The sequence below is a fragment of the Prunus dulcis genome, chromosome 6, assembly GCF_902201215.1.
Source record: "Prunus dulcis chromosome 6, ALMONDv2, whole genome shotgun sequence".
In the NCBI taxonomy this organism is placed as follows: Eukaryota; Viridiplantae; Streptophyta; class Magnoliopsida; order Rosales; family Rosaceae; genus Prunus; species Prunus dulcis.
Genome location: NC_047655.1, coordinates 22,998,155 through 23,023,752, shown reverse-complemented (window position 1 = coordinate 23,023,752; position 25,598 = coordinate 22,998,155). Strand labels below are relative to the sequence as shown.

The following is a 25,598-nucleotide window of genomic DNA, read 5'->3' as shown; positions in this document are numbered from 1 at the left end:
ATGAGGTGCAAGTGCATCCATCTTAGCGTTGGCCGTAGCTGTAGCGTATCTTCCCTCCAAGACCCACTAAAAGCTCACGTGACCAAAACTGGCAGTTTCAATTCAACGTCTACATAGTAGGAGTAGCTTTGAAATGAAAACTTACATGGAGCGGCCCTGAGCTTACACAGTGACACTCTTCACAGAGAGAGAGAGAGAGAGTGTGAAAGAGGGAAGACGTTTCGCCCAAGTGTCGGTTTAAGAGATCAAGAACCGGCTCTTATATCTCTCCGAATCAAACGCCACAAACCCTAATCTCTCTCTCTCTCTCTCTCTCTCTCTCTCTCTCTCAGCTATGATGGCGGAACAGAGCTTCAATGTCCTCCACGCTCCAAAGCCCAGGAGGTAAAGCCTACGCTCTCACGCACGCTTTGAAATTTCTTCTTCTCTCAACGTGTCTGGTAACCCTAATTCTTCGCATTTTCTCTAACAAATTATATGTAATTAGACTCTCTCTAACAATCCTTCGTCTTCTTGCTGCTGATACTTCGGAACAGAGAGTGACTCAGTCACGTCGCACTCAAATTCTTCTTTTCCATTCCTCTCGAAGATCGATTATCCATTGCTTTTGTTTCTCGAATTTAATCTTTCAGAATTTTAAATTCTGCTTCAGGATTGGTTAGTCTTGAATTTTGATGCGGTTCAGGATTGGCTAGTCTTGAATTTTGATGAGGTTATGTGGTAATTGAGGGGAATAAGGGTTAGGGTTCGTCCCAATGCGTAATGTGCATGGTTGATCTTCATTTTTTGCTTCGGGTGTGTAATGTGGCGGAAGGTTTAGAATTTTGAGTTCGGTTGTAAAGAAAATGAGAGATATGGGCAGTAGAATTGCAACTCTTTTTGAAGCATGTTGTTGTCCTTGTTGAGTAAGCGCTCGTTGGAGGCTGATTCCAGGTCTGTAGAGTTCAGAGACTTATTGTGTATTTGGTTCTTGTCCGGTTTCTTAATTCACAATGCCGGGCAACTGCAACCTTCATATTTGTTTGTAGATGTTAAATGCACGGCACATTTGTTTTTTCTGGCACTGATTTGACATCAAGATGCTGCGTTAGATTTTTTTTGTCATGGAATCTTAGATTTTTTATATAAAAGTTTTGTTATAGTTTCCATTTAAAAGATTCATGGAGAAATTGCTGTCAACAGGGACGCCTATGGATTTGCTTTGAGACCTCAGCATGTACAAAGATATAGAGAGTACTCTCATATCTACAAGGTATTTTCTTGGGTACATGTTATGCGCATTTTGTGATATTAAAATCACTTTGTAACTGTTTTAACATTCCTTCAAGTATCATATGATCAACTTCAATATGTAGATGGCGAAAGCCAGTATTTTGCTTTAAACTTCTGATATTTTCTGTGTGATTGCTATCGGAGGTATTATCAGCTGAAACTTTTGCAAGAGAGGAAAATATGATTTTAAATCGATTCTAAGCTTTATAGCAAACTAAAGTGGCATGATGTATTATCCTTAGGTTCCAGTTTTGTAATAGTTTTAAATAAATGGAGTGAGGCTTAACAAATGTTTTTCCAAGGACTTCTTCTGTTGAAAAAAGTATTTCCATCGAAATGAACAGAGCCAAAGGACTAAAGTAAGAAAATTTGACCATTCAGTTTAGTGATATATTTATGGTATCAGGAGGAGGAAGAGGAAAGATCAAATAAATGGAAGAACTTCCTTGAACATGTAGAGAAATCTTCTGAACTGTCCTCTCCTGAGAAGGCACATAAAGAAGAATTGCAGGCTGAAGCTACTGAGCGGAAAGCAGAGACAGTTCCTGAGAGTGGTGAGGAAGGGAATGATACAAGTAGTGGGAAATCTGTTTCGGGTTGTTCATCAGAAAGAGATCCCGAAAAGGAGCTTCAACATTCAAAAGAAACAAAAAAAAGTAAGGTCCAAACATGGACTCTCATTAGATCATCCCTTGGTTCCATTGAAAATATGATGAGCTTTCGTATTAGGAAGGGAAAAATTATGAAAGATAAGCAGATAATTGTGGATAAAGACCACCTTCCATCAGAAGCAGCCTCTTTAGGAGGGGCATCTGAGGATGACGTTGAGGAAGACGTTTGCTTTAGCGATGCTTTGAACGACAGTCCGGATGCCTTCACTGCAGAAAATTCTGTAAGTGATGGGTTCTCTGACAGTGTGAAAGTTGCTGGGGAAGTAGAGGCTATGGATGGTGGTGTCCCTCACAGTGTGCAAAGCATTGGGACAGAGGAAGCTGTGGCTAATGGGGTCCCTCCAGAGCCTTTCTTTCCTTGGAAACTAGAACTGGAGTCTCTAGTTCATGGGGGAGTGCCAACGGATCTGAGGGGAGAGGTCAAACCCTTACCCTCAACTTGATTGGTTTTACCAAAATAACTTGTTTGACAGGAAGTGCAATGTTTTCTAAATCTTTCCGTTGCAGGTATGGCAAGCTTTTGTTGGTGTGAAGGCTCGTCGGGTGGAGAGATATTACTACGAATTGCTGGCTCAAGAAACAAATACTACTGAAAGCGTGGATAAAGACAACTCATCTGGTGTTCCCAGAAAATGGAGAAGGCAGATTGAGAAGGTCATTAGATGCATGTGCCTTGGACTTTGTCGTTTCAATTCGTAGGTGCTGCTTCTTTTGCTTTGTATTGCAATCTGGGTTTCTCCCTAAACTAACTTTTTGCATTCTATTGCAGGACATACCACGTACATTTCCAGGGCATCCTGCATTGAATGAGGATGGTCGTAATTCACTGAGGCGTTTGCTTTTAGCTTATGCTCGCCATAACCCCTCTGTTGGGTATTGCCAGGTAATTGGGGCAATTCATCTGAAATTTTGTTTTGTATGTGTTTCAGTGGATTTGTCAAGGGGTAACATATTTTATTAATTAAAAAGATTCAATGTTTGTCTTTTGTGTACACTTCTAGCAACTAATACATTACATGCACTGACCTGAAGTGTTTTTTTATTTTATTTTATCGAACACCTGATAAATGTTTTATTTATTACTATATTAGTCAGTATTATTATTACTTTGGTATGAAAATATATGCAGGCAATGAATTTCTTTGCAGGGTTATTGCTACTTCTGATGCCCGAGGAAAATGCCTTTTGGTACGTTTTTAGAGTTCATATTCCCCTATCTCTTCAAATTGTGTATATATATCATTTCTAATAAAATCGATGCTCTCAAATAACTTCTGTAGATAAATAGTTTAATAAGATTTCTGAATTGTGCATTGGCTATCCTTATGTTTTTGTTTCTTTCTTTTTTTATGGCACAAAATTTTGTTGAAAGAGTTTTCCATATTTGCTAAAGACAATGGTTGTCTCTTTCAACATTACAGCAGTTCAATTCTTAACCAATCTGTACAGGCATGTTCTATGATAACCCAGCTCATTCTTTAAACCGTTTCTTTCCGTATTATTTTTCTTATAGGACTTTGGTGGGTATAATTGACGAATATTTTGATGGCTACTATACTGAGGAAATGATAGAATCTCAGGTGTGATTTCATGGTTTAGAGTTCTTGAGCATAAATACATGCCATTGCATTCTGATTCACCATTTGATGTTTATCACACTTCCAACAGTTTTAATACTTATGGAGGATTCTATTCTGATTCATCTTCATGAAAATTAATTATTCTGTTTATCAGGTGGACCAACTTGTATTTGAGGAGTTGGTGCGAGAAAATTTTCCAAAATTGGGTTTGCATACTTCTCATAATCATCAATCATCTTATATTTGGTTCTTTACATTACATGAAACGGTGTGGTAGTCTTCTTACTATCCCTCCATGCTTATGGCAGTGAATCATTTGGATTACTTAGGAGTCCAGGTGGCATGGTTCACTGGACCTTGGTTCCTTTCCATATTTGTAAATATGATTCCTTGGGAAAGTGGTGAGATTTATGAGACACTGCTTTGCGTTGTTTGAATAACTTCTCATTAGTTCAGTTTCAAGAAAGACTTCGAAGTCATATCTACCTTCTTATTGCTTCCTTGATCTTCAGTTATTCGAGTTTGGGATGTGCTTCTATTTGAAGGAAATCGTGTTATGCTTTTTCGAACAGCGCTAGCATTATTGGAGCTATATGGTAATATGCTACAATTTTACTAACTCTAAGCTCATAAAAGATATGATTTTGTTTGTTTTTCAATCAAAGATATGATTTTGTTGATTTTGTAAATTCATTATCTGTATGTTTCTGCAGGTCCGGCTTTAGTTACCACTAAAGATGCCGGGGATGCTATTACTTTATTGCAGTCCCTTGTAGGCTCAACATTTGATAGCAGCCAGCTTGTTTTGACTGCTTGCATGGGGTTTTTGGCTATAACTGAAACTAGATTGCAAGATTTGAGAGATAAGCATCGGCCAGCTGTATTAGCAGTAGTTGAGGAAAGATCTAAAATGGGTCAGGTTTGGAAGGATTCCAAAGGGCTTGCATCTAAGCTGTATAGTTTTAAGCATGATCCTATTGTAACAGAAGAAAAAAAAACTACTGAAGAAGGCACTACAGATGGCTATGTATCTCATTCGAAATCTGGCTCCCGTAATCTTGATGAATTACTTAGTGGCACATCCGTTGATTCAGAAGTAGATTCTTTACCAGAGCTTCAGGATCAGGTTGCTTCCTCTTCTCATCTTTTCCTAAAAACCTTTTTGGCATACATTGGATCTATAATGTAATTGTGAAGTATATGTCTTGATAAAATTGGCCAAGTTCATTTAGTTGACTACTTAACGGACATGTTTAAAGTTTTTCTGGACTTGTAATTAGTTTAACGAAATAAGCAACCCCTGTACAACTCCTTTTAAATTTCAATCATTAACAGCTTTTGTGCAGGTCATTTGGTTGAAGGTTGAGCTATGCAGAATGCTGGAGGAGAAAAGATCTGCTGTACTCAGGTTACTTGCTACTTAACTTGGTTCGAAGTTCTGCACTTTTGGGACCTGATTTGGTAGCTATCGCTTGATAAAAGTGAAAGAATTTAAGATAAGACGCACTTAAGATGTTAGTTGTGGGCCTTGTTCCATTTCAGCTGGAATCCTGCAATGCATTGTTTCCTTCATCCTCACTGACCCATCGAGGTTAATGTACATCCATAAGACTACCTAAATATTTCCTTTTCTAAAAACACACATCAGTTTTGGCTTTTTTGTTGTTGTTTTCTGACACAAACTTTTTCTTTTCTTTCTTAAAAATTGAACAAACTCTTTGACTTACTAGTTTGATAATGCCCAATTGGCACCTATTAACACCCATAGAAGGCCATTGGTTTTCATGCATGTAATTACTCTTGTGGTGAAACTATCAACTGCCCTTTTGCCTGGACTATTGTGATCTTATTTTTGTGCCTTGTGACAATAATGATTGAGACTGTGTTTGTGGTTCCTGTTCCTTTTCTAGAGCTGAGGAGTTGGAGACAGCGCTTATGGAGATTGTCAAGCTTGATAATCGACGAGAATTAAGTGCAAGGGTAGTTACACTGTTGATTTAGCTGACTATTTTTCCTGTGTTATGATCTCAAATTATTCGATGTTGAAGAAATCTGTTATGTTTGACTATTATGTCATGCTGAAGAAATCTGTGCAATTGTTGTTTTAAAGATGGTGATGTTTCACAAAGTTTCTTTAGTTCAAATCTTTCTCCAGCAGTGCAAAGATTATTGATGAATAGTTTAGGGATCAGTCAACACAATACATCCTTCAAGTTGTTGCTTTATCTTCAATCAGGCACTCTAATATGCTGTCATGACATCAAGCGTCTACTGATTGATGTTTTGGAGTGACAGATGAGTTGTTGGGTTATCTTCAGTCTTCTGATTATTATTAATGAGAAGGGTCAGGATTATTCACCCCTGGTAAATCACACAAGTTGGACACCATTTTGAGGCCCTTGAGTGCAATAATTTTCAACAGTAAGGATGAATTGTGACGTTTATCCTTTATGCAACCAAGGTGATAGAGGAGTTGTGTTATTTTTTTAATTTTTCTCACCTCAACTCAAACAACCTTGTCACAATTCATCCTAACTGTAGAAGTGATTGCACCCGACACCCTCAAGATAAGATTGTTTCAGAATTTGTAACCAAAGAAAAAAAGATTTGGACCCTAACGCTAGTGAAAATGCTTTAAACTTTTATGCTTTAGTCTCCTATCCACCGTAACTAGTTGACCCAGTGCTAGTGGAGATTCTTTCTTCACTTGGGTAGACATCCTCTGGTCATCCAACTATGTACAGATTGTTCTGAACTTCTCCCTGGGATTTTAGGATTGTGAATTACAAGATTTTCCTGTGAATTTTTGGATTCATATCCTTGTAGGTTAATACTTTTTCTTGTGGTCCTGCAGGTTGAGCAGTTGGAGAAAGAGGTGGCTGAGCTACAGCAAGCCCTTGCTGATAAGACAGAGCAAGAGGCTGCAATGCTTAAGGTTCAAATTTATTTGCTGTTTTCTCCTTTTTTGGGGGGGGCAGAGGAGAGGAAAGATAATCTCTTTCTTTCTTTTTCTTTTTTGGGTTCTGTTCAGGTCTTGATGTGGATGGAGCAAGAGCAGAAGGTAACTGAAGATGCTCGAATAAGTGCCGAGCAAGAAGTAGCTGTTCAGAAAAATGCAGTTCATGTGCTTCAGGTTCCTTTTTTCTTTGATGCCCTGGAAATTGAATGATGCTATTTTAAAGATCGGGATGCCTATTTGAAGCCATCTCCTAACATCTTGGGAGTTTCCTTGCTCTTTCTTTGAAATAAAATCACCAACAAGACAATGCTGGTCGTTTTCTGCCTTGCAGTTATTCAGTAAATGATTTATAGTGCCCTATTTTGTAATAAAATTTTGGGACATGCACCATTTCCCTGTCTTTTTAGCTTTTTAAGAAATCCACATTCTTGTAAAATGCATGACTGCGGAAAAAAATGCTTAATTGAGACAGCTGAACCTATTTGCTCGGCATGTTATTTCATTTCCGTGTATTGCTATTGGAGCCTCCAGATCTCACTTTTTTCCATCTTTGTAAAACATAATGTATCTATTTCTCAACAGAAAAGAATATATGCAGGAAAAATATGACAAAGCCATGTCTTCACTTACTGAGATGGAAAAGAGAGTAAAAGTGGCAGAATCGATGTTGGAAGCTACATTGCAATATGAATCTGGACAAGCCAAAGCACTAAAATCTCCACGGTATATGAAAATCTCTGTTTCTAGAATGGGCTATATGATGATTTTCTGTACGCTATTCAGTTCCCTTTTCTGTATAGTGTGTATACATTTGCCTGTCATAAATACTGTAACTACTTATTCATTGGTTGTTTTATTGGGCCATATATTTCTCTGGTAGTATTTATCAAGGTAGTGTGCTTTGTAGGGCTGCGACCACCCAGGGGAACACCAAAAAGTTAGGCATTCTGTCATTTGGACTTGGTTGGCGTGACAGAAATAAGGTATATAATTACATTTTCCGTGTTGATCGCCCGTTATGTTCATCACAGGATCCAGTTGATTGAAGAGTTCTTTTAGTCTTAACCAGTGCATGCTTTCTGTTCGTAAACCAATTTTCTTTGTGACAGGGAGCCAGTGACTTGAAATCACCCAGTGAACAGAGAGAGCCAAGCTCTCCAAAGGACAAAACTGGTGAGGAAGAGAAGGGGCATGCAAAGTGATGGATGCTTTCTCTGATTGCCATGAAAGAGCAGAGATTGAAACTGCTGCTGCCCAAGTATGTCAGTACATGTCTTCATTCTCTTCGTCTTCCTCTTTGTATTTATATACTGGTGGCTAAGAGGGCCATCAATCTGTAAACTTGTCAATTTTTAACTGTGGGTTCGGTTCACCCCTAGACAGACAGAATGTAAAGCACATTAGTTCTCTTGTTCAATAGTCATTTATTTACAATAATGGCGTTTTATAATCACTTTTGGCCTCTGGTAGTGGATATCATCGTCGTCATCAGCAAATAGGAACATTCTTTTTATTAAATATTTGCATTCCTGCTGGGTATTTTTTATTTCTAGTAGTTTATGCACTTTAATTAAATAAGGTAGAGTAGTACTTCAACCCTAAAAGTTGAGAAATGATTGCCAAAGCCAATCGGAGCTGAGCTCCAAGAGTGAAACCAATGATTACTGAAACTATTAGGTGCCTGAAGTGGGTTTGATTGATCTGATCAAGTGGCTTTTCCTGCAACTCTATCTTGTTCTTCCTTTCCTTCTTGGTCCTAGTTGTATTGCTGTAAAAAGCTTATTTATTGATACAAGAAAAGGAAAGACAAACCAATATCCGCCCTTGAAAAACTATTTTTGTTAGTCATCAACTATTTTTGTCAGATTTGTTAGGCATTTATATACTGGGGGCCGAGCGGGAGCCATCAATCTGTAAGCTTGTCAACTTTTTAAATTGCAGTTTGACATATTTGCAAAAATAATTCATAAAAAATACGAAGAAAAATTTTCATATACATTGAAAGTAGGAGTCCCTACTTCCAGGATGCAAGTTTAACCAAATTGTAACTAACAAATATTGTTAAGAAAATCAGAACTTCGGACAGGCTTTCGACTTTAAGTCCCGAGTGAAGCTTCAGGTTGATTCAGGTCAAGTTTTTATTTCCTCCATTAACGAGTCGGTGATGATGAAGCCATTTATTTCTCTTCAGCCTTGACTACTTTCTCTGCATTGTCTCTGAACTTCTTGTATATGTCACTTCTGTAGAATTTTAGTGTTCTCTTCACCAAAACAAGTGAGCCGAGAGCTGCAAACAGTGTGATAGCAGTCAAAATTGTAAATGACAGCTTATAACACTGAGTTCCAATGCATGTTAAGAGGCTGGCCCTTGACCCTTTGTAGACCAAGCCTGGCAAGCTCCTTCTTTGCCTCTTTGTCATAGAGCGCACCGGTGATCTTGGCACTCAATATATAAGAGGCAAGAGGGCTCATCAATTGGCTAAAATTCAACAGCAGCGCGTAGTGCTTCAACCCGAAAAGCTCAGAAATGATTGTCACACACAATGGGAGCTGAAGCTCGAGAGTAAAACCGATGATGACTGAAGCAAAGTACAAGGAACCAGGGAAGGGAAAAACAATGAAGAGGTAGCCAAAGCTTGCCAAGATGAGGGCAAGAGTGAGCATGAGGGGTCTTGGGATTTTGTATTTCATGAGTAGGATTTCTGAGGCGAACCCAGAAAAGATTCGACCGAAAAAGTTCCATATGCTGTGGAGTGACACAAAGGTGTTTATGGCCTGAGGTTTGTACCCCAACGCCTCCCCGATTTGGGCGAGGTTGTCCGTGGCAGTAAAGCTTGAGCCAAGTCCGAATAAGGTTGCAATGAATATGATCAGCATGTCAATGCTGAAAAGTGCTTGTGAAATGGTATAGTCATCTCCTCTAGGTGGCTTGTTGAACACGCACGTTTCGCCTTCTTCACCTCTTGATACTCTAGTTCTTGTTGTTCTCGTTGAGAAGAAGAAGAAGCAGGATCTTCTTGTTTGGATGGAATTACTTCTTGTGGTTTCTCAATGGTTACCTGAGGTGCTTGTTTTATTAATTTCCAGTTGACTAATTCCTCTCATACGGCCATCCAGAGAGGAAGCAAAACAATGATGCAGACCACCGTAGCTGTCGCGGCTTGAGCTGCCAGAAGGAACAGAACCGATTTCTGAGTCAGAGTTATTGCCATGAGAAACAAAGCCAAACCAATTGATACATACAGAAACTGGAAGAACATTCTGAGCTGGTTTTTGTTTTGGTTTTGGCTATGTTGTTGATTTTCAGTACTGATTCTTATGGGACGAATTGTATGCAGAAACACAAGCGTGATTGCAGCTGGGAGCCAACCAATCAGAAGAATAATACTCCTCCTGTCCTGAACTCCATAAATGGCTATATAAATTTGGGTGATAATAGCCGCACTAAGCCCAATGTACCCTTTGAGGAGGCCAATTATAATGCCACGACTTTCTGGGAAGTTTTTGACACATGCAGGAACAATTCCTGTGTTTATAAAGCACATAGAATTTGCTGCAATGTAAATGTAGGCACACATTTGCCAGATTTGTGGCTTGGCAATCTTGCCTGTAACTGCTAGCCATATCATGAAGTAGCCAGAGAAGTTCATGGCTGCACCAAGGAGGAGCACAAACCATGTTGGTGTAACCTCTGCAATTAAGCCTGCATAAATGCCAATGTTGACCACAAGTTCTTTGGAAAAACTCAACAAATTGAGGGTTTCTTGGTCATAACCAAATGTGACTTTGAGCTCTTTGGAATAAATCCCAAAGAAATAGATTGTACCACAACCAGCCATCATCATCAACGAAGCGAAATGGTGAACCATCGGCCTTTGGCCACAAACACTAAAAAGCTCAAGAGATTTCCGGTGCTCATTCTGTCTTGAGCTCTTAGTGTTTGGTATGACAGAAGAATTGTGATTGGATTTGATTTGATTGTATATGTTGCATGCAAATTCTCCTTGAGGTTATGAGGGTCTGAAAGCAAGAATTTAGTATTTAAAATGTGCCCAAACCAGAGCCTGGGTTGGTCTTTCACTTAATTTTGTTACTTTAGGTTTTTGTCTTTTTGGGTAACAATTTCGTTTCCTAGCTATTGCTGAGATTTGTTAGGCACTGTCATCATGAGTACCATTACTTTAAATTGACTTGTCATTAGTTCTTTCTTCTTCTTTTTTTTTGGTGGTTCTTTTTATATATTATTTTAAGTATCAGAGAAAGTGATTCTAACTCTCACCTGGGTTCGGTGGTTGATTTAACTATTTATAACGGGTAACGATTCTAACACTCCTTTTTTTGGCCGCCTCCACTCAGAATTCAAATTGAATATTTCACGTAGAAAGATAGCCAAGCAGCATTGACAGGCTTCTTATAGCCAAAAACAATGACCCAAAAAAAAAAAAAAAAAATTGCCAACAACAAAACAATATTGACAGGGTTTAAAATTACATTTTCCACAACTCCCATATGTTAAATACAAGGCAAAACTATACCCCCAAAACTTGAAACATTTAAAAAAAAAAAAAAAGGTACTCAGTATCAAAAGATACCTAAGGGACGTCAAAAATACAAATGAGAAACCACTGCAAGAAGGCACACAAAGATGTTATGATACAGCCTTCTAGCTCTATATATATTCAGAAAAGGGAGGAAAGTTTTTCTGAGGAGACAACATGGAGATGGAAATTGGGCTTTTCATCTGTGATGACACAAAACTGCAAGCAAAAAACTTGCAGCAAACAAGCATTCAGAACTAAGCTCTGAGTCCTTGTTATCATCAGCCATAAAAATATTAATCCATACCGTATGAGCATCTACCTGGCAGTATCATAGCAATGCCATGGCTGGCAAGCCTCAGAACAGCCACCAGCATTCGGAAGAAACCCAACAACTTACAACCTAGCCTTAATTTAATCTTCTAGTATCATGTCCACTACCATAATTGAGCTTTCCTTTCACTATCCCTCTTGGTTCTAGGGGGTGTACAAGGGGCAAGACGGGAGCTTTGAACTGGCTGTGTTTCCTGGTCGTGCTTCTGTGAAGCAAGGTAAGTCAAAGCTGTGACAACATCAGCTATAACTGGCCGCATATTAGGCTGCTCCTGTACACACATTGCCGCAACAGCCAGAGCTTGGTACAAGCCCCTTTGGGGATACTGACCCTGGAGCATTGGGTCTGCCATTTGTGAAAATTTCTTTCGGTCTTTAAACAAGGGTCTTGCCTGAAAACAAGTAGTCATATATATATGTGTTAGAGATCAAAATAAGTTCTGGTTTGCAGAAGTCGTTATTGATGGTCGGTCATGGTATAAAGATTTAGAATTTCATAATTAACAAAACCAAATACCTTAGCTTAGCTTTTGAATATAAAAAAAGTTAATACAAAGCAAAATATGAAACTACATCTCCCTACTTTGTCAATATATTTCTATCCATTCAATATCTATCATGCTCAAGTAAACTAACTGTATAAAAGTGATTGAAACAAATACTGCAAGTATAAGCGGTTATCACATCAGAGCATCCAAACTGGCGTTATCACATCTATCTATAAGGAATACAGTTCTTTTCAAAACTAAATATAAATACTGTCTGAAAAGTGGCTTCTCATCTTGATTTGAGAACTGCCTGAGGATGCATTCTTGGAGTCGAGTATTAACATCTAGATAATTTACTTATGCCTGAGGCTTTTTTATCAAGATAGTTGATTGAGTATTTAACAACTACAGTTCAGAAAAAGTATTAAGTCTTTGAAATGTGCCAGCTTTTTTGCTAGTAGATTGTGCGCTAGTTTAACCAAACTTCACCAAGAGCTCAAAAGGCCTCATTACTTAAAGAATATGAAATATGGGATCAAACAGGATTTCTTACCCATGCAACCAAATTCTGTTCTCCTGTAGCTCTTGAATTGTCAATTGCTTTCCTGCCTGTTATAATTTCCAAAAGAACTACCCCAAAGCTATAAACGTCTGATTTAAGAGTCAACTGCCCTGTCATAGCATACTCGGGAGCACAATATCCATAGGTTCCCATAACCCTTGTAGATACATGGGTGTTATCCCCAACAGGGCCAAGTTTGGCTAAGCCAAAATCGGACAGTTTTGGATGATACCCTTCACCAAGCAATATGTTGGAGCATTTCAAATCTCTGTAAATAACAGGAGGACTTGCTTTGTCATGTAAATACTCCAATCCCTTTGCTGCCCCAGCGGCTATTTTCATTCTTGTATTCCAATCAAGTCGTCTCTTACCAGGTGATATATCTGCAAAACAAGCTTATGAAACCAATTTCTACAGAAAATCATACTAAATAGATACGAAAGGTTAAGGAAAATTCGAAGCTGATGGAATATATACCATGTAAATGGTCCTCTAAAGATCCTAGGGGCATATATTCATAAACAAGCAGCCTTTGATCTCCATCAGCACAATAACCAATAAGATTAACAAGATTAGGGTGGTGAAGAAGACTTAACATCAACACTTCAACAAGGAATTCCCTGTTCCCTTGTAACCCATTACGATCAAGTTGTTTGATAGCTACTACCTGCACCAAACATATCAAAAAGGTTCAATTCCATGTCCAACTACATTGTACATATTAGAAGCTCAATCTCCTGGCAAGCAAACGATGCACACGCAAAACTTTTCGAGCCTATTGAACTTTTTCATGTTCAATAAAATGAAAAGATAATCATGCCTCACCTGATTGGTACTTTCCAAACGTCCTTTATATACTCGACCAAAGCCGCCCTCACCCAAAAGACATTCTGCTCTGAAATTTCTAGTTGCAGCTGCCAACTCACGGAATACAAAAGTCTGTGCTGCAATGTGATCGGACCCTCCATCTTTGGGATCTTCCTTGACACTCAAGGTGGAATTTGTCTTTGAAATTCCTGAAATCAAACATGGAAAAGAAGGTAAGAAAAGTGAGAACTTTTATAAGTAGATGTAGGATTTTATTCACATGAGGAAATAAAACCATAATTATGAATCCTCAACAAAACATCAGATAATGCAAAAGGCAATTTAAATTGTAAGATGATTAGTCAAGCAATCAAGCCCCGATTTTTCCCACTGGACCTTGAACTTCATATGAAATATATAAGTTTCTGCTCAATTTAAAACAACCCCATATGGAGAGCCAAGCAAACCTAATAAAAAGCATAACAGATTGAGCTGAAGTTAGATTAAAAACAAAAGGGTCACACTCATACAATATGCTAATGGACCTGAAACTAGAAGTACCTGAAGTGGGTTTGATCTGATCAAGCGGCTTTTCCTGCAACTCTATCGTATTCTTCCTTTCCTTCTTGGTCTTCGCTTTACTGTTGGATTTACCAGAACAGGGAATCCAACCCATGTTTTTTATATACACTCTTATTTCTCTTTGCGAAGCCAAAGACTCAGAGAGAAAGCAGGAGACCACTATCCACAGCACAGAGACTAAAAGATAAACAATCAACCCTCCCCAACTCCCAAATACCCCAAAAGCAAAAACCCAACACAAGCAGCAAACTGATAGCGAGAGCTTGCAGCCCCTTGTAACTTTGTATGTTGAAAGTTCAGAACTTTACAAATTAGAGCACACATACCCTCTTTCTCTCTCTCTTTTTATCACTTTGTTTATGCAACGTCAATTTTTTATTTCTTCTTTCCCAATAGTCTTAGCTTGTTGATAATATTTTCAATAAGCTTTAAAAAAAATAGGGGTGCCAAATGGATGGACAAGATTGAACCTTTCTGTGACTTTTAGCTATAGGGCCCACATTCCCAACGGTGTAGATCATTTTCAAGAGCCTTGCGTGTATGAAAAGCTTACTGTGGAGTTTTCTATTCTCCTTTCAATTTTAGTCGCACTCACAAGGTCACACTCACAGCTGGTCACAAAGGGTTCATTTTGGACCCTGCATTTGGTTCACTATTTTTGTCCCAATATAAAAGACCCAATAAAGTTTTATTTTTGGTCTGCGACTTTGATTTGATGGTGTTGATCACGTTCGAATATTATAAATTTTCTTTTGGAACTTAGAAGTGACCACATTTTCGATCCTACCGACCCTAATTTTTTCTGTTATGGGATATATTTGAGAATTGGACACAAGTTTAGGTAAAAGATTCGACCCAACTATTGTTTTTATCATAAAAAGCACAATGTACTGTATATATATTTTGTTAAATCAATTGTGGTACAAATGTGGACTTTGAGTTGCCTGATCCTTCCTCAGCTTGTAGAGCCATCATATGTGTGTAACTTATGAAAAAAAAAAAAAAAAAAAAACTCATGTTTATGCCCAATAGCCACTAAAATAAGTTAAAGTTATTCCAAATTGAAATCCTTGGATAAAGGTTTTAAATAGAAAAAGTACATTCTTACTGAAAAATCTTACCAAAGAATAATTTTTTTTTATTTTTTTATTATTGAAGGCTGGAGATTAAGTAAAAACTATTTTCTTCATATTTTTTTTGGATTTCATTCATCAGCCGTCAAATTTTAACTCAAAATCTCCTCTAATGAAATAAAAAGTAATATTATTAGACCGAATGATGATCGGTTCAATGTTCTACTATTAAAGCTAAAACCCCTACCCTAGTAATCCATGTGAGAAAGGAATATGTTAAACACTCAATCTTATAATAGAGGGTATAAAAGGCTTTATATCATTAGATTATATAATCTGTTAGGGACCAAGAAGCAAAAAAAAATCCCCATGAAATATGGTATGTTGTGCCTAATGTTAAAATTGATCTTCTCAATGAAGTTATTTATGCCGCAAATTCATTAAACTTTGACCATGGTCGGTCCCCGCCGAGACTCCACCCACAAATCATGCCTTGGCAACCGTTTCGCTTGTGAGATGACTTTTAAAGAGCACAAAGTTTGTTCAAATGCTCCTCTGAAATCCCAGGTTCACAGAATATTTAACAAGTCAAGGCTCGTATAAACTAAAATGGCACACCAATTGTTGCATATTTTTCCAACACAGATAAGAAAAATAAAGGTTTTCCCTTTATTTAGTCTGAAGTATTTAACTTGGATTTTATTGGGGTAAGGAGGATGAATTGACAATTTGATATGAAACCTTAGCATACCAGCAACGGCAAAGGATGCGTGAGTTACGGTCAGGACAGTGGAAAGCTTCCAAATTGTGCTTAAAATTAGAGCAGAAAGAAGGAGATGACACATGAAAAGTAGCCAGGTCAAATGTGGTTTGAATTAAACATTGCAGTATCCAAGACGGGGAATGGGCCTAATATGATATCTGAGCTTGTTTGAGATCAATCAGCGTGCTTGACAAGTCAAAGTTTCTTTTGGAAAACTTCAAAATTCTATAAAATTATATGGACTTAAATATGATATCACTAATAAATTGGAAAAATTTTAGTGTTATGATTATACTAAGACATGATGTTACTAATTCGTTAGTTAAAATGTGGATGGACGATATATTTCATATATTATGGACCTCTTAGGATATCGTATCAATAAATAAATACATGCAGCGGTGTATTTGTCACACTAAAAAGTTACTCCATAATAGAGGCACGAGACAGTATGATTCGAGTCAAGAATCATTGTTTCCCATTTTATGAGATTATCAACTTTTGTTTCTGATTCTCGTACGGAGATTGAATTGTGATGAGAATGAACCAAACTAACATGAAAAGATACAAATATAGTTCAATGACGGTCATTCATTAGAAGGGATAAACATAGCAGAAGTTTTCATCGAATCTGTTGCATCAGAGACAACCTGGATTTGTCAAAGTATCCAAAAGTCCAAAGCAGCCTGGATATAATTATCAAAATCTTAAACATATAATTAAAGTGTACCAACTTTTTTATATAACAAAAATAGCACAATTATTACCCACTGGGAATTGAATAATCCTTAAACTTACTCTCTATCCTTGTGCTTACTGAGTTATTGGGAGGAGCACTAACAAGTTCAACCTAATTGCCATTAACATGTGTAAGAAAGTTTTGTTATATAAAGGGTAAGAGAGAAAAAGAATGCAATACTCTCATGCTGAGCTAAATGAAGGAAGCAGCAACAGGGAAAATTAGCTAAAATATTTTCACCCATTTTATGTTTCCAAAAAACCCACATAGAAGCTGTCTCCACAAGCAGCCTTCAGAGAGATTCCCAAGTAAAATGATTGGCATTGCAGCAGACCATTCAAGGTGGACATCAAAATCACTGCACTAGTTTATTTGGTGTCTGAGATCTTATGAGCCCATCTGAGATTTCTGTCAGACAAGCATGGGGATGACGTTGAGACATTTTGATCCCAAAGTGTGAATGTGATGTGGTGGTCATTCATGGCTTTTCTTTGCTTGTGGGGGCTTGTGCATCCTTTTCGGATGCTCCTGGGTTTGTGTTCCTCAGTGGCATGTCATGGTTGTGCTTTCCCTCGTATGTTGTGATAAAAGCTTTGGGATCGTCTGAGACTCTTTCGACATGCTTACGCACACTGCATTTCAGACTGGTGCATCTATAGTAACTTCTGCAGGACAGAAAAAAGCCCGATTGTGTAAGCACAAGCTTGCTAGCCAAAGAGAATATTGTGTCCCGTTGTAAATGTCATGAATGTACTTCAGCCATTTATGAACAGCTTAATCAACCGAGTCTTAACATAATCTAAAGGGGTCAATTTGAGGTTTACACCTATCACTTTGGACCACCCCACCTCCCACCTCTCCCCCCACAACAACAACAACAACCAAAAAAAAAAAAAAAAAAAAAGGATTTCCGAGGTAATTACCAGCTCAGACAGACAGGTGATACTCATGCAAGAGGATTATTAGGCAATTGTTCTAAGAGGTCTGGATACATTGACTAAAAGAGAGAGAATAGTCTTTCTCACCTGGGATATGGATTTCCCTTAACAACCTTCTGCCCATATTTCCTCCAACGGAAGCCATCACCCGTCATATCAGAATCTACAGAACTTTGCACCACAACACGGGGATCTGGCACACCTTCTCCTGATATGCCCCCTTCATTCGATTGATTCTCGCTTTTTCTGAAGGACAAAGCATAGGTAAACATCGTCAATGACATTAAACTTGAATGGATAAAATTATGATAGAAATGCTCATTAAGAATGAAAGAATCAAGATACTTTGAAAGCATATTTAATCCATACAGTCAACGTCAAGCACAGAGAAGGGAAGAGGCAAGAAAATGGATACAAACTAGCATATAACCATAACCATGATAAGCAATCATCGTTTTGTTTCAAATGTTAAGGTGCACTACCTTTCTAACCTAAAATATGCATTGCTAATCTAGAGCATAGGCCTTTGATTTTCATCTACCTGCTACTGAATGGTCTTACCTTCTTTTACTTCTAGGTTCATAATCCTCTGCTTCAGGTCCCTTGCTTCCTTCCTCACATTCTCCACTAAGACCACAAGAATTATCAGGAGTTCCACCACCCGCATTTATTCCTCCACTTGCAAGAGGATCATAAAGTAGTGGAGCTTTACTTTGATAAGAATGCACAGGTAGTCCAACTTCATTCTGATCCTCTACTCTACCTTCAGAACCTTCATTCCTTTCATTAAGTTGACTATTCCATAACCGGTTGTTGGTATCTTGACCAGTTCCATCAGATGCTAAGCCTAACCCTTGCGTCCCCGATAAGCTTTTCTTTGGAGGTTGAGGCTTTGAGTGGTTGTGTTCACCCTTGTAGACAATCTCAGCAATCTGTCCATCCAAAGATCTCTCAACCTTCTTTTTCACAGGACAATTTGGATGTGTGCACTTATAGTAACTTCGCGGGTACTCACTTCCTTTGACTTGCTTCTGTCCATATTTTCTCCAATTATACCCATCATAAGAAGGCCTATCAGTATTGGCTGTGGATGGTATATGTTTTGGATCCTCTTCCACGTTTTGTGATGCTATCTTCAAAGGCTCTATTGTCTGATTTGTCTCAGCACATGATGGATTATTATGGCGCAGATTTGGGCTAAGTTGGGATCTAAAGCATTTATCTTGATTTTGATGTAGAACACCAGCCTCGACTGATGATTGTGTAGATTGGTGGCTGGTATTGAAGTTTCCCTGGTAACATTGAACCAAAAAAAAGATAAGTTATTTTCCAAATTTGAGGTTCAAAAGTTAACCACATTTTCCAAGTTCATGTCCTTAACACATTTATTCTACATACCACAGATAATACTCAGAAAAATCACATTTATTACCAGGAAAGTCACATTTATTCAGTTAAATTACAAACATACAATATCTAGCTACTGACCATATTTGCCAAGACAGAAACAGTTGCCCTTGATACAACTTTTGCCAATGGTTTGTATACCACACTTGCTCTGCTGTCTGATTTTGAGATCTTCTCTGATGAATTACTATGTGCAGTACCAGACATCTCTGCCTGAAATTTATGGGCACCAACACTCAGAAGGAAAGAACTTTTCAAAAGGGACAAGCATTTAGTAGAATTACGGTCACCTGGGAAGAAACCAATCCAGAGACAGCATGATTCACTGTTGGCTTGAACCTCACAGTCTTTGGTCTGATGGCAGGAACAGCAGTTTCAGAAGATATATTAGAAGGAGAGGCATCGATAGCTCCTGCAAGAAGCTCCGTGAAGGACCTAAAGCTTGAACAAGTAGGCCTTGAAGCAACTGGTTTAGCTATAACTACCCGCTCTGCCTCCTTAATATCCATTTCTAAATGATTATGTTATGTTCCAACTAGGTGTTTTTGGTGCATGACATACTATCATGAGATACAGGAGAACATCGAAGTCCCATCATCTTATGCCTGGAATATACTCTGTATATTTCCCTCCAGAAAGCAATAAAAAGTTACGACAAAGTCAGGAGGCCAAGCATGACATGGATTAATAATTAACTGGTGCTCAGCTGCTATTACACATGTTGGCTCCAGATGTGCAAAGCTCAATCTACTTCAACCTGCACGATACCAGGATCATAACATGAATTAGTAAACTAACAAGAAGATGAAGAACCAAAGGAATTTTTAAGAGTACAGCATTCTTCTAAATTACAAGACATTGAAAGGTTAAACTTCGGCTTAATGCATTCATTATCAACCAGACAAAATGAGCCTTAGGCTGCATTTGGGAATTGGATTGGCAGATCAGAAAATAGTCTCAGAAAAATCCCTCTACTCTCATATTTTTGCTGCCATTACTTTCAAAGTAATGCATCATTTGAGTAGGGCAGGCAAGCACACAAATTGCCACACAAATGTGTTCTTTTAACTTCATGGGATTAGGAATTATTCCCATCAAAGTAAATAATTGACCAAGGTTGCATTTTAAGTCAAGGAGCATTTCTAAAATCTAGTCCACCTCTCTATTATCATAAAGCAGATTATGTGCGAACAACTAGCCACAACACCAAAGCACTCGCATAATAGACAAAACAAACAGCGATGACTGAACAGAATTAGCAATAACCAATATTGCTTCCTGAATACTCATCTGGGTCTCTGAAATGAAATGTCATTTTCAAGTTTTCTTTAAAATCTAGCCATGGTTGAATAAAGAATGTAGCGTTTTCATAAAGATCTTTCTTTGAACTTGTATTGCACCATTCATGAAACTGTTTATCAAAACGAAAAACATAGAAGTGGATCCCCTTTTAAAATTTTGAAATATTAAAAAATCAGTATATTATCCAAGTTCACATCTTCAAGCAGGCATAATCTTGCTCATCTGCTTCCTATTCAGGCATAGATAAATTCCCATTGCAAACACAAGTACAAAATTGGTAATTTCTCCATAAATTCCCATTACAACCAACCACTTAAGATTTTCTGAAAGAAACCGTCGGAACAAGACAGTAAAAAGTCGGAGCAATTCTGATAGTTTTTCTTCAAAAATCATATGTTGAACCACAAATCAGGTCATGACATGTAACTTTTCCTACAAGTGACATGAGCAACCATCTGTGTACATGAGTATAATCTTTATATCCCAATCATATAACTTTTCATACATCTGACACAGTTTCTTCGTTTCTTTCCAAGAGGTAAAAGTTGAATGAATTAATAAATTAAATCAAAATCTATTAGATATGCTCAGCAAATTTTCCGAGCTATCAATGAAATTGCAAGAATACAGAATTGAAAACCAACATATTTTCTTCCAATGAACAGAAAAGAAAAAGAAATTAATCCCAAAAAGAAAAAGTACCAGATTTTGAAGAAAGCAACAAGAGATGCAGAGTAACAAAGGCTTTCAGAGGTATGGTTAAAGTAAAATAAGTAAATACAAAGTCACGCAAATCCCAGAAACTCTAAAAACTAAAACACAGACCACAGTCAGGTGTAAATCAGATATCAGATAGCATTTACAGAGTAAAAGAAGAAAAGAATAAGAGTAAAGGAACTACTGGCAATAGACCCCGAATGGCTTCAACTCGAAAACTAAGAAATTTGCTGGTTCAACTGGATCTTATATGCCAAGCTTATAACAATTAGCTTAGTCTGCATTGCAGAACCACAAATTTCATAAGAAAACAAAATAAAATAAAGGGCATAGAAAGTTTAGCTCTGAGCATAGAAAATTTTAAATCTTTAACAAAACGTGACATAAAAACCAGAGCTTTACCTTGGAGAACGGAGAGAGAGGGAGAGAAAAAACAGCAGCTTTGTCTAAGAACACTAGAATAATAATCTTACAAAAGAGGTAATGGGCTTGTCTTCTTTTGAGCCAAGTACGTACATACAGCTACAGCACAGAAGGCAAAAACGTGCGGTTTAGCTGTTCATGGAATTCCTAGAGAGTTTAGAACAGTACCCTTCTGATGGAGAAAGAAAGAGAGATAGAGATGCCTAGACTTTTGAAACAAAATTCCAACATTTTGACGCAAGGAAATGTTGTCAAGAAAAAAATGAAAAAAATGAAAGAACCCGACTATTTCAACTATATTTTATTGTTTTTAAAGTAAAGTTTTAGTATTTTTGGCTTTCAAAAACTTGGTCTTGGGATTTAGTATTTAGCAACTGCAGAAATGCAAGTTTGGGAAGCGTAGGAAGCATAAAAAAAAAGGAAACTGCAAATTGGGTTCTTTTCATTTATGTAGTTTATTTTTTAGGTTTGAAAAACTGACTCGGTGAGCAGTAGCTTGAAGAAGGAGCCCTAGAGCCTAGTGGGACGTCCAACTACCCGTCTCTGTTTCTCTTTTGACTCTCTGATCCTGCTAGCTATATGTATAGGCCGGGGGGGACCTGTAATAATATAGAAATTACAAGGGGGGTCCCACAGTGGGACAAATTATAGGGTGTTTGAATGTCATCTCCAAATGGACACGTGGCCAGGTGGGATTTGTTGTGTTTCAAACCTCATATTAAAGTTCGAACTTTGAGGTCCCATTCTTGTGTTACTTATTTACTAAGTGGAAAAGACTAGATTGCCCATGAATCTTGAATGTGGATGAGGGAAGTGTTAGGGTGGAAGAGTAAATTTAGTTAGATTTTGATTGCTGCTCATTGTTTAGGGTTCAAGTTAATATATTACAAAATGCCACCTAAGAATAATAATGTACAATTAAAAATGGTAAAGATGTCATGGATTGGTTGACATGCTCTAGATTTGCCCTACATGTAAAGTTTATCCAATCGGAAATGGTAGATGGTTAGGTTTGGATAGCAGAAAAATAGGGCAGAGAGGGAGTTAGGTGAGGCATGGATGGGTGTGAAGTTTGTGAAAACTATTACAAGATTTATCTTATTGAGAAATATAAGAAAAGTGGATTTGTTTTTTTTCTTCTTTTGTTGAGTAAGGGTTTATTTGTTGCAGGGGTGGCAAGTAGTGTTTTTTATATAGAATAATTCATATGAACGAAGTCTAGTTCAATGGAAAATGATATTGATTTGTAGATTATTGGTCTCAGATTCGAATCTCCATAACACTTTAATAGTATGTGTGTGAGAAACTCTCATTTTCCTTGTAGTTTAGACTATCGCTTGTATTAAAAAAAATCATAAAATTAATTTTAGATCTTTTACAAAAGTTTTGATCTCAAAAACATTGTAGAAGTGATGATGATATTATTGGTAGCAAGCTAAGCCACTATGACAATTTGACCACAAAGAAAAAAAACTATGTACGGTTTAAAATATAAAAAAAGCTCTGTTTTGACTGTGGTGAAGAAAGCACTTTCAAAAAAGTCCTTCAAAATCGATATGAATCATATCCACATAATTTAGAGTGAAAATGGTGGAAATCTAGAATGAAATACACCGAAGAACATATAAGCAAAGTGCTGTATATGATAATCAATACTAAGATAGGACAACATACATTAATAGCACTTAATTTCATATCCTTTACAACCGCATAAACTATAACCATGACAAAAATAATGACAGTGCCAACCTAAAAAATTGATGGATGGGAAGAAGATATAAGAGTACAACCAGACGGCACAAATTATGAACCCCATTGGCAAAAGCTATAAGCAGAAAGAAAAAAAAATGTATATAAAATCTGAAAACTTCTGTCGATTTTGTTCTAGCAGTATATGACGTTGCCACAGAGTTGAGGGATAGGGTGGGGGCAGAGAGATTAGGTTCATTTCAGCCCCAGCCAGTTTATCTCGCATGCATATATTATACAAAAGTATACACTCTTCCATTCTGAAACCCTACCCCTTTTTTTCGTTCTTCCAATTAATAATTTGGATTATATGTGTGTGGGTTTTTGTTTGTATAAGCGATAGTCTAAATACTCTAAGTTAATCTACCATTCAAAAAGGGGAACACGAACTTAGGTGCAAGGGAGCGGACTCACTATTCTAACCAACTGGCTTAACTCACATTATCACTCTTTAGTTCATTATAATTTAAATTATCTAATTAACTCTCTCGAAGCATTTCGTCTTTTACTTCTTGTTTTATCAATCTCTATAGTGAGTTACTGAGAACACAATCACATAGTTTTTGAGGCACTTGTTTTCTGGATAGGTATGAAGTTATGATGATAACTTTTGAAGTGCAAAAAGTTTCAATCATGTACAACCAATAATTTTCATGGAGACTATAGACTTTGGAATGATGTGAATGCAAATGGCTTTAGCACATTGAATAAAGGAATGCATACATGTACAATTAGTTGGTAATTGATTATGTATCCATGTAACTTTGTATCATAATGTTACTTGCTCTCTTTTTACTTAAATGATTAGTATACTAAAAAAATCATCGTACACTCATTTTTTTATAAAAATATAAAGGATATATACATTACATTTAAAAAAAAAAAACTTGATGACCTTTTTCGAATGCCAATAACAGTTTTCAAATTATTTTAATATAACATTGTTTGCCATCTAGATCTTCTTATAATATTTATCTTTTTATTAATAAAATTACAATATCCATTTTTTACGCACGTCTAATGTAAGTTAATTTGTAGAGTAATGCTACACTTATCACATTATTATCCCATATTTCTATACCACATGATGTGGCATATCCATATCATATGCCACATCAATTAAATGAATGAAGTGTATTTTAATAAATAAAATTAGAAAAATAGAAACTAGTATTTTACATGATGTGATATGTACACATCAACTGCCACATCATGTGATATAAAATTGTGCTATAAAAAATGTGGTAAGACTAGTATTATTCTAATTTGCATACTGTTATACATATGTTGTTAAGACTAATCATTCTATGGATTAGACAAATTTAACTATTTTGAATTAATGTGTAAATAATCTTCTACCTGATCGTTATCTTAGATTTTTTTAATAATCTATCTTTATCCAAACAAATCAATCAAAATAATGAGAATTTTTTTTAATAAAAAAAATAACTTAGCTGGTTGTGCTGGTTAATATTATAAGCCAAGTGACTTATTGGTTGATGAGAGCTCTTGAGTCTAACTTTTAACTTTTAATTGGCTAGAGCGAATGTACTCCCCATTCTGTACTCGAATTCAGATCTTTCTTCTTGTAATTTAGATTAGTTTAAAGAAGAATATCGCTTGTATAAATATATATATATATATATATTTATTTATTTATTTATTGTAAAACTCAGTCAGCCTTGCCCTTGGAATATGAATGAAGCCAAGTTTGGAGGTTTTTGAAATAAATACATATATTGTCTTGAGACAAGTGTTTGGCATGTAGCAATGAGCACAGGGTTTTGACTCTTTTCAGGGTTTGATTTGAACTTTGAAGATTTCTTTCTAGCCTTTGGAAAGTTAGTTGGGAGGATGGGGACACGTGGCGGTATTCACCGTCTCAATCACTAAACTAAAATTCTACGCCCGACTGGTAGCTGCAACTTGTGTTTGCCCCCGCACGTGCCAGTCTCAATTTAATGTTTTATTGTTTTATTATTTTTGGTCCAGAATTTTTTTTTTTGTTTTTCTATATTTGGTCCACAATTTACTTTTGTTAATTTCTGGTACAGAATTTATTGATAGTGATACAGGTGCCAATGGATCTGTCCTGCCATAAAGTTTAATGCTTATATGTAGTTTTCATAATGAATATATAACAATATTTTATATGAATATGTGTAGGCGGTGTTTAAATTTGAGTATTTTCAGAGGTGGCATAAGCTAGCTTTTAAAATGTTAAAATTGTTTTTTTTTATTTTTATGGAGATCAGGACTAAAGATATTAATATCTTAACCTACATATATTCACCGTTCTTCTCTTATTTGGACGTCCGCACGTTATTATTGTGTCGATGTCATTATAAACAAGTAGGATAACATAAAAGGTTAATAAAAAAATACATGATATTCGCACAGTAATGATATTCTGCATATATATAGATATATATAATTTTACGTATAAATTTTGGATTTTAAAGTATGTGATGATGACAACTTTAGAGGTAGAGGGCCATTTTTGTTGTCTGCATAAGACAATTTTGGGGATTTTCTTGTTGCATTGAAAAACATGTTATTAGTGGCCACAGTGTTCTGGTTTTGATTTATTTTCCAACTCTGCAGTGCCATAGTCGGTAGGTAAATGGAAGTGGTCAGCCACCGCCTGCTTCCAATATACAAAGCCTGCCTTTTATCCTTTCTCAAAGGTTATTAA

At 36.8% G+C, this 25,598-nt stretch overlaps 3 protein-coding genes and 1 pseudogene across 7 annotated transcripts; 1 reads left to right on the top strand and 3 right to left on the bottom strand.

The window, feature by feature from the left end:
- The first annotated feature begins 166 nt into the window (after nt 1–166).
- Nucleotides 167–7,956, top strand: LOC117632495 (GTPase-activating protein GYP2). Of its 4 annotated transcripts, none has more exons than XM_034365989.1 (18): nt 167–384; nt 1,183–1,252; nt 1,679–2,362; nt 2,451–2,597; nt 2,713–2,826; nt 3,073–3,131; nt 3,457–3,523; nt 3,678–3,729; nt 3,832–3,924; nt 4,036–4,119; nt 4,237–4,649; nt 4,870–4,931; nt 5,434–5,503; nt 6,378–6,458; nt 6,555–6,656; nt 7,081–7,205; nt 7,390–7,465; nt 7,592–7,956. In XM_034365989.1, exons 1-18 carry the CDS (start codon nt 335–337, stop codon nt 7,682–7,684), a joined length of 2,442 nt encoding a protein of 813 aa, XP_034221880.1. In that variant the 5' UTR covers nt 167–334; the 3' UTR covers nt 7,685–7,956. The 4 variants fall into 4 exon arrangements, 3 of the variants coding, with proteins under 3 accessions (XP_034221880.1, XP_034221881.1, XP_034221882.1); XM_034365991.1 differs by lacking the exon at nt 167–384 and adding an exon at nt 478–933 and having other exon boundaries at nt 7,592–7,706; XR_004586475.1 differs by lacking the exons at nt 5,434–5,503; nt 7,390–7,465; nt 7,592–7,956 and having other exon boundaries at nt 7,081–7,097.
- Nucleotides 7,957–8,659: 703 nt separating this feature from the next.
- Nucleotides 8,660–10,401, bottom strand: LOC117630489 (annotated as a pseudogene).
- A 550-nt stretch (nt 10,402–10,951) lies between these two features.
- LOC117632544 (probable serine/threonine-protein kinase PBL7) lies at nt 10,952–14,153 on the bottom strand. The gene is made up of 5 exons (XM_034366052.1): nt 13,772–14,153; nt 13,229–13,419; nt 12,881–13,070; nt 12,395–12,786; nt 10,952–11,745 (listed from the first exon to the last, which is right to left on the bottom strand). The coding sequence occupies exons 1-5, from the start codon at nt 13,884–13,886 to the stop codon at nt 11,458–11,460; spliced, it is 1,176 nt and encodes a 391-aa protein (XP_034221943.1). The 5' UTR covers nt 13,887–14,153; the 3' UTR covers nt 10,952–11,457.
- Nucleotides 14,154–16,293: 2,140 nt separating this feature from the next.
- On the bottom strand, nt 16,294–21,703 carry LOC117632543 (WRKY transcription factor 44). 2 transcript variants are annotated; one of them, XM_034366051.1, is made up of 7 exons: nt 21,134–21,694; nt 20,916–21,009; nt 19,003–19,469; nt 18,794–18,925; nt 17,867–18,597; nt 17,393–17,551; nt 16,294–17,032 (listed from the first exon to the last, which is right to left on the bottom strand). In XM_034366051.1, exons 3-7 carry the CDS (start codon nt 19,219–19,221, stop codon nt 16,846–16,848), a joined length of 1,428 nt encoding a protein of 475 aa, XP_034221942.1. In that variant the 5' UTR covers nt 19,222–19,469; nt 20,916–21,009; nt 21,134–21,694; the 3' UTR covers nt 16,294–16,845. The 2 variants fall into 2 exon arrangements, with proteins under 2 accessions (XP_034221942.1, XP_034221941.1); XM_034366050.1 differs by lacking the exon at nt 20,916–21,009 and having other exon boundaries at nt 21,134–21,703.
- Nucleotides 21,704–25,598: the final 3,895 nt, after the last annotated feature.

What these genes read in the sequence shown, in the direction of transcription:
- LOC117632495 (XM_034365989.1), top strand. Translation starts at nt 335, where the DNA reads ATGATGGCGGAACAGAGCTTCAATGTCCTCCACGCTCCAAAGCCCAGG. An exon ending in TATGATTCCTTGGGAAAGTG is followed by an intron (nt 3,925 to 4,035) that starts GTGAGATTTATG and finishes CTTGATCTTCAG; the next exon opens with TTATTCGAGTTTGGGATGTG. An exon ending in GTTGGCGTGACAGAAATAAG is followed by an intron (nt 7,466 to 7,591) that starts GTATATAATTAC and finishes TCTTTGTGACAG; the next exon opens with GGAGCCAGTGACTTGAAATC.
- LOC117632544 (XM_034366052.1), bottom strand. Translation starts at nt 13,886, where the DNA reads ATGGGTTGGATTCCCTGTTCTGGTAAATCCAACAGTAAAGCGAAGACC. An exon ending in TTTAGAGGACCATTTACATG is followed by an intron (nt 12,787 to 12,880) that starts GTATATATTCCA and finishes CTTGTTTTGCAG; the next exon opens with ATATATCACCTGGTAAGAGA. An exon ending in AACAGAATTTGGTTGCATGG is followed by an intron (nt 11,746 to 12,394) that starts GTAAGAAATCCT and finishes ACTTGTTTTCAG; the next exon opens with GCAAGACCCTTGTTTAAAGA.
- LOC117632543 (XM_034366050.1), bottom strand. Translation starts at nt 19,221, where the DNA reads ATGGATATTAAGGAGGCAGAGCGGGTAGTTATAGCTAAACCAGTTGCT. An exon ending in TTTCTGTCTTGGCAAATATG is followed by an intron (nt 18,598 to 18,793) that starts GTCAGTAGCTAG and finishes CAATGTTACCAG; the next exon opens with GGAAACTTCAATACCAGCCA. An exon ending in AAGGGAAATCCATATCCCAG is followed by an intron (nt 17,033 to 17,392) that starts GTGAGAAAGACT and finishes TCTGTCCTGCAG; the next exon opens with AAGTTACTATAGATGCACCA.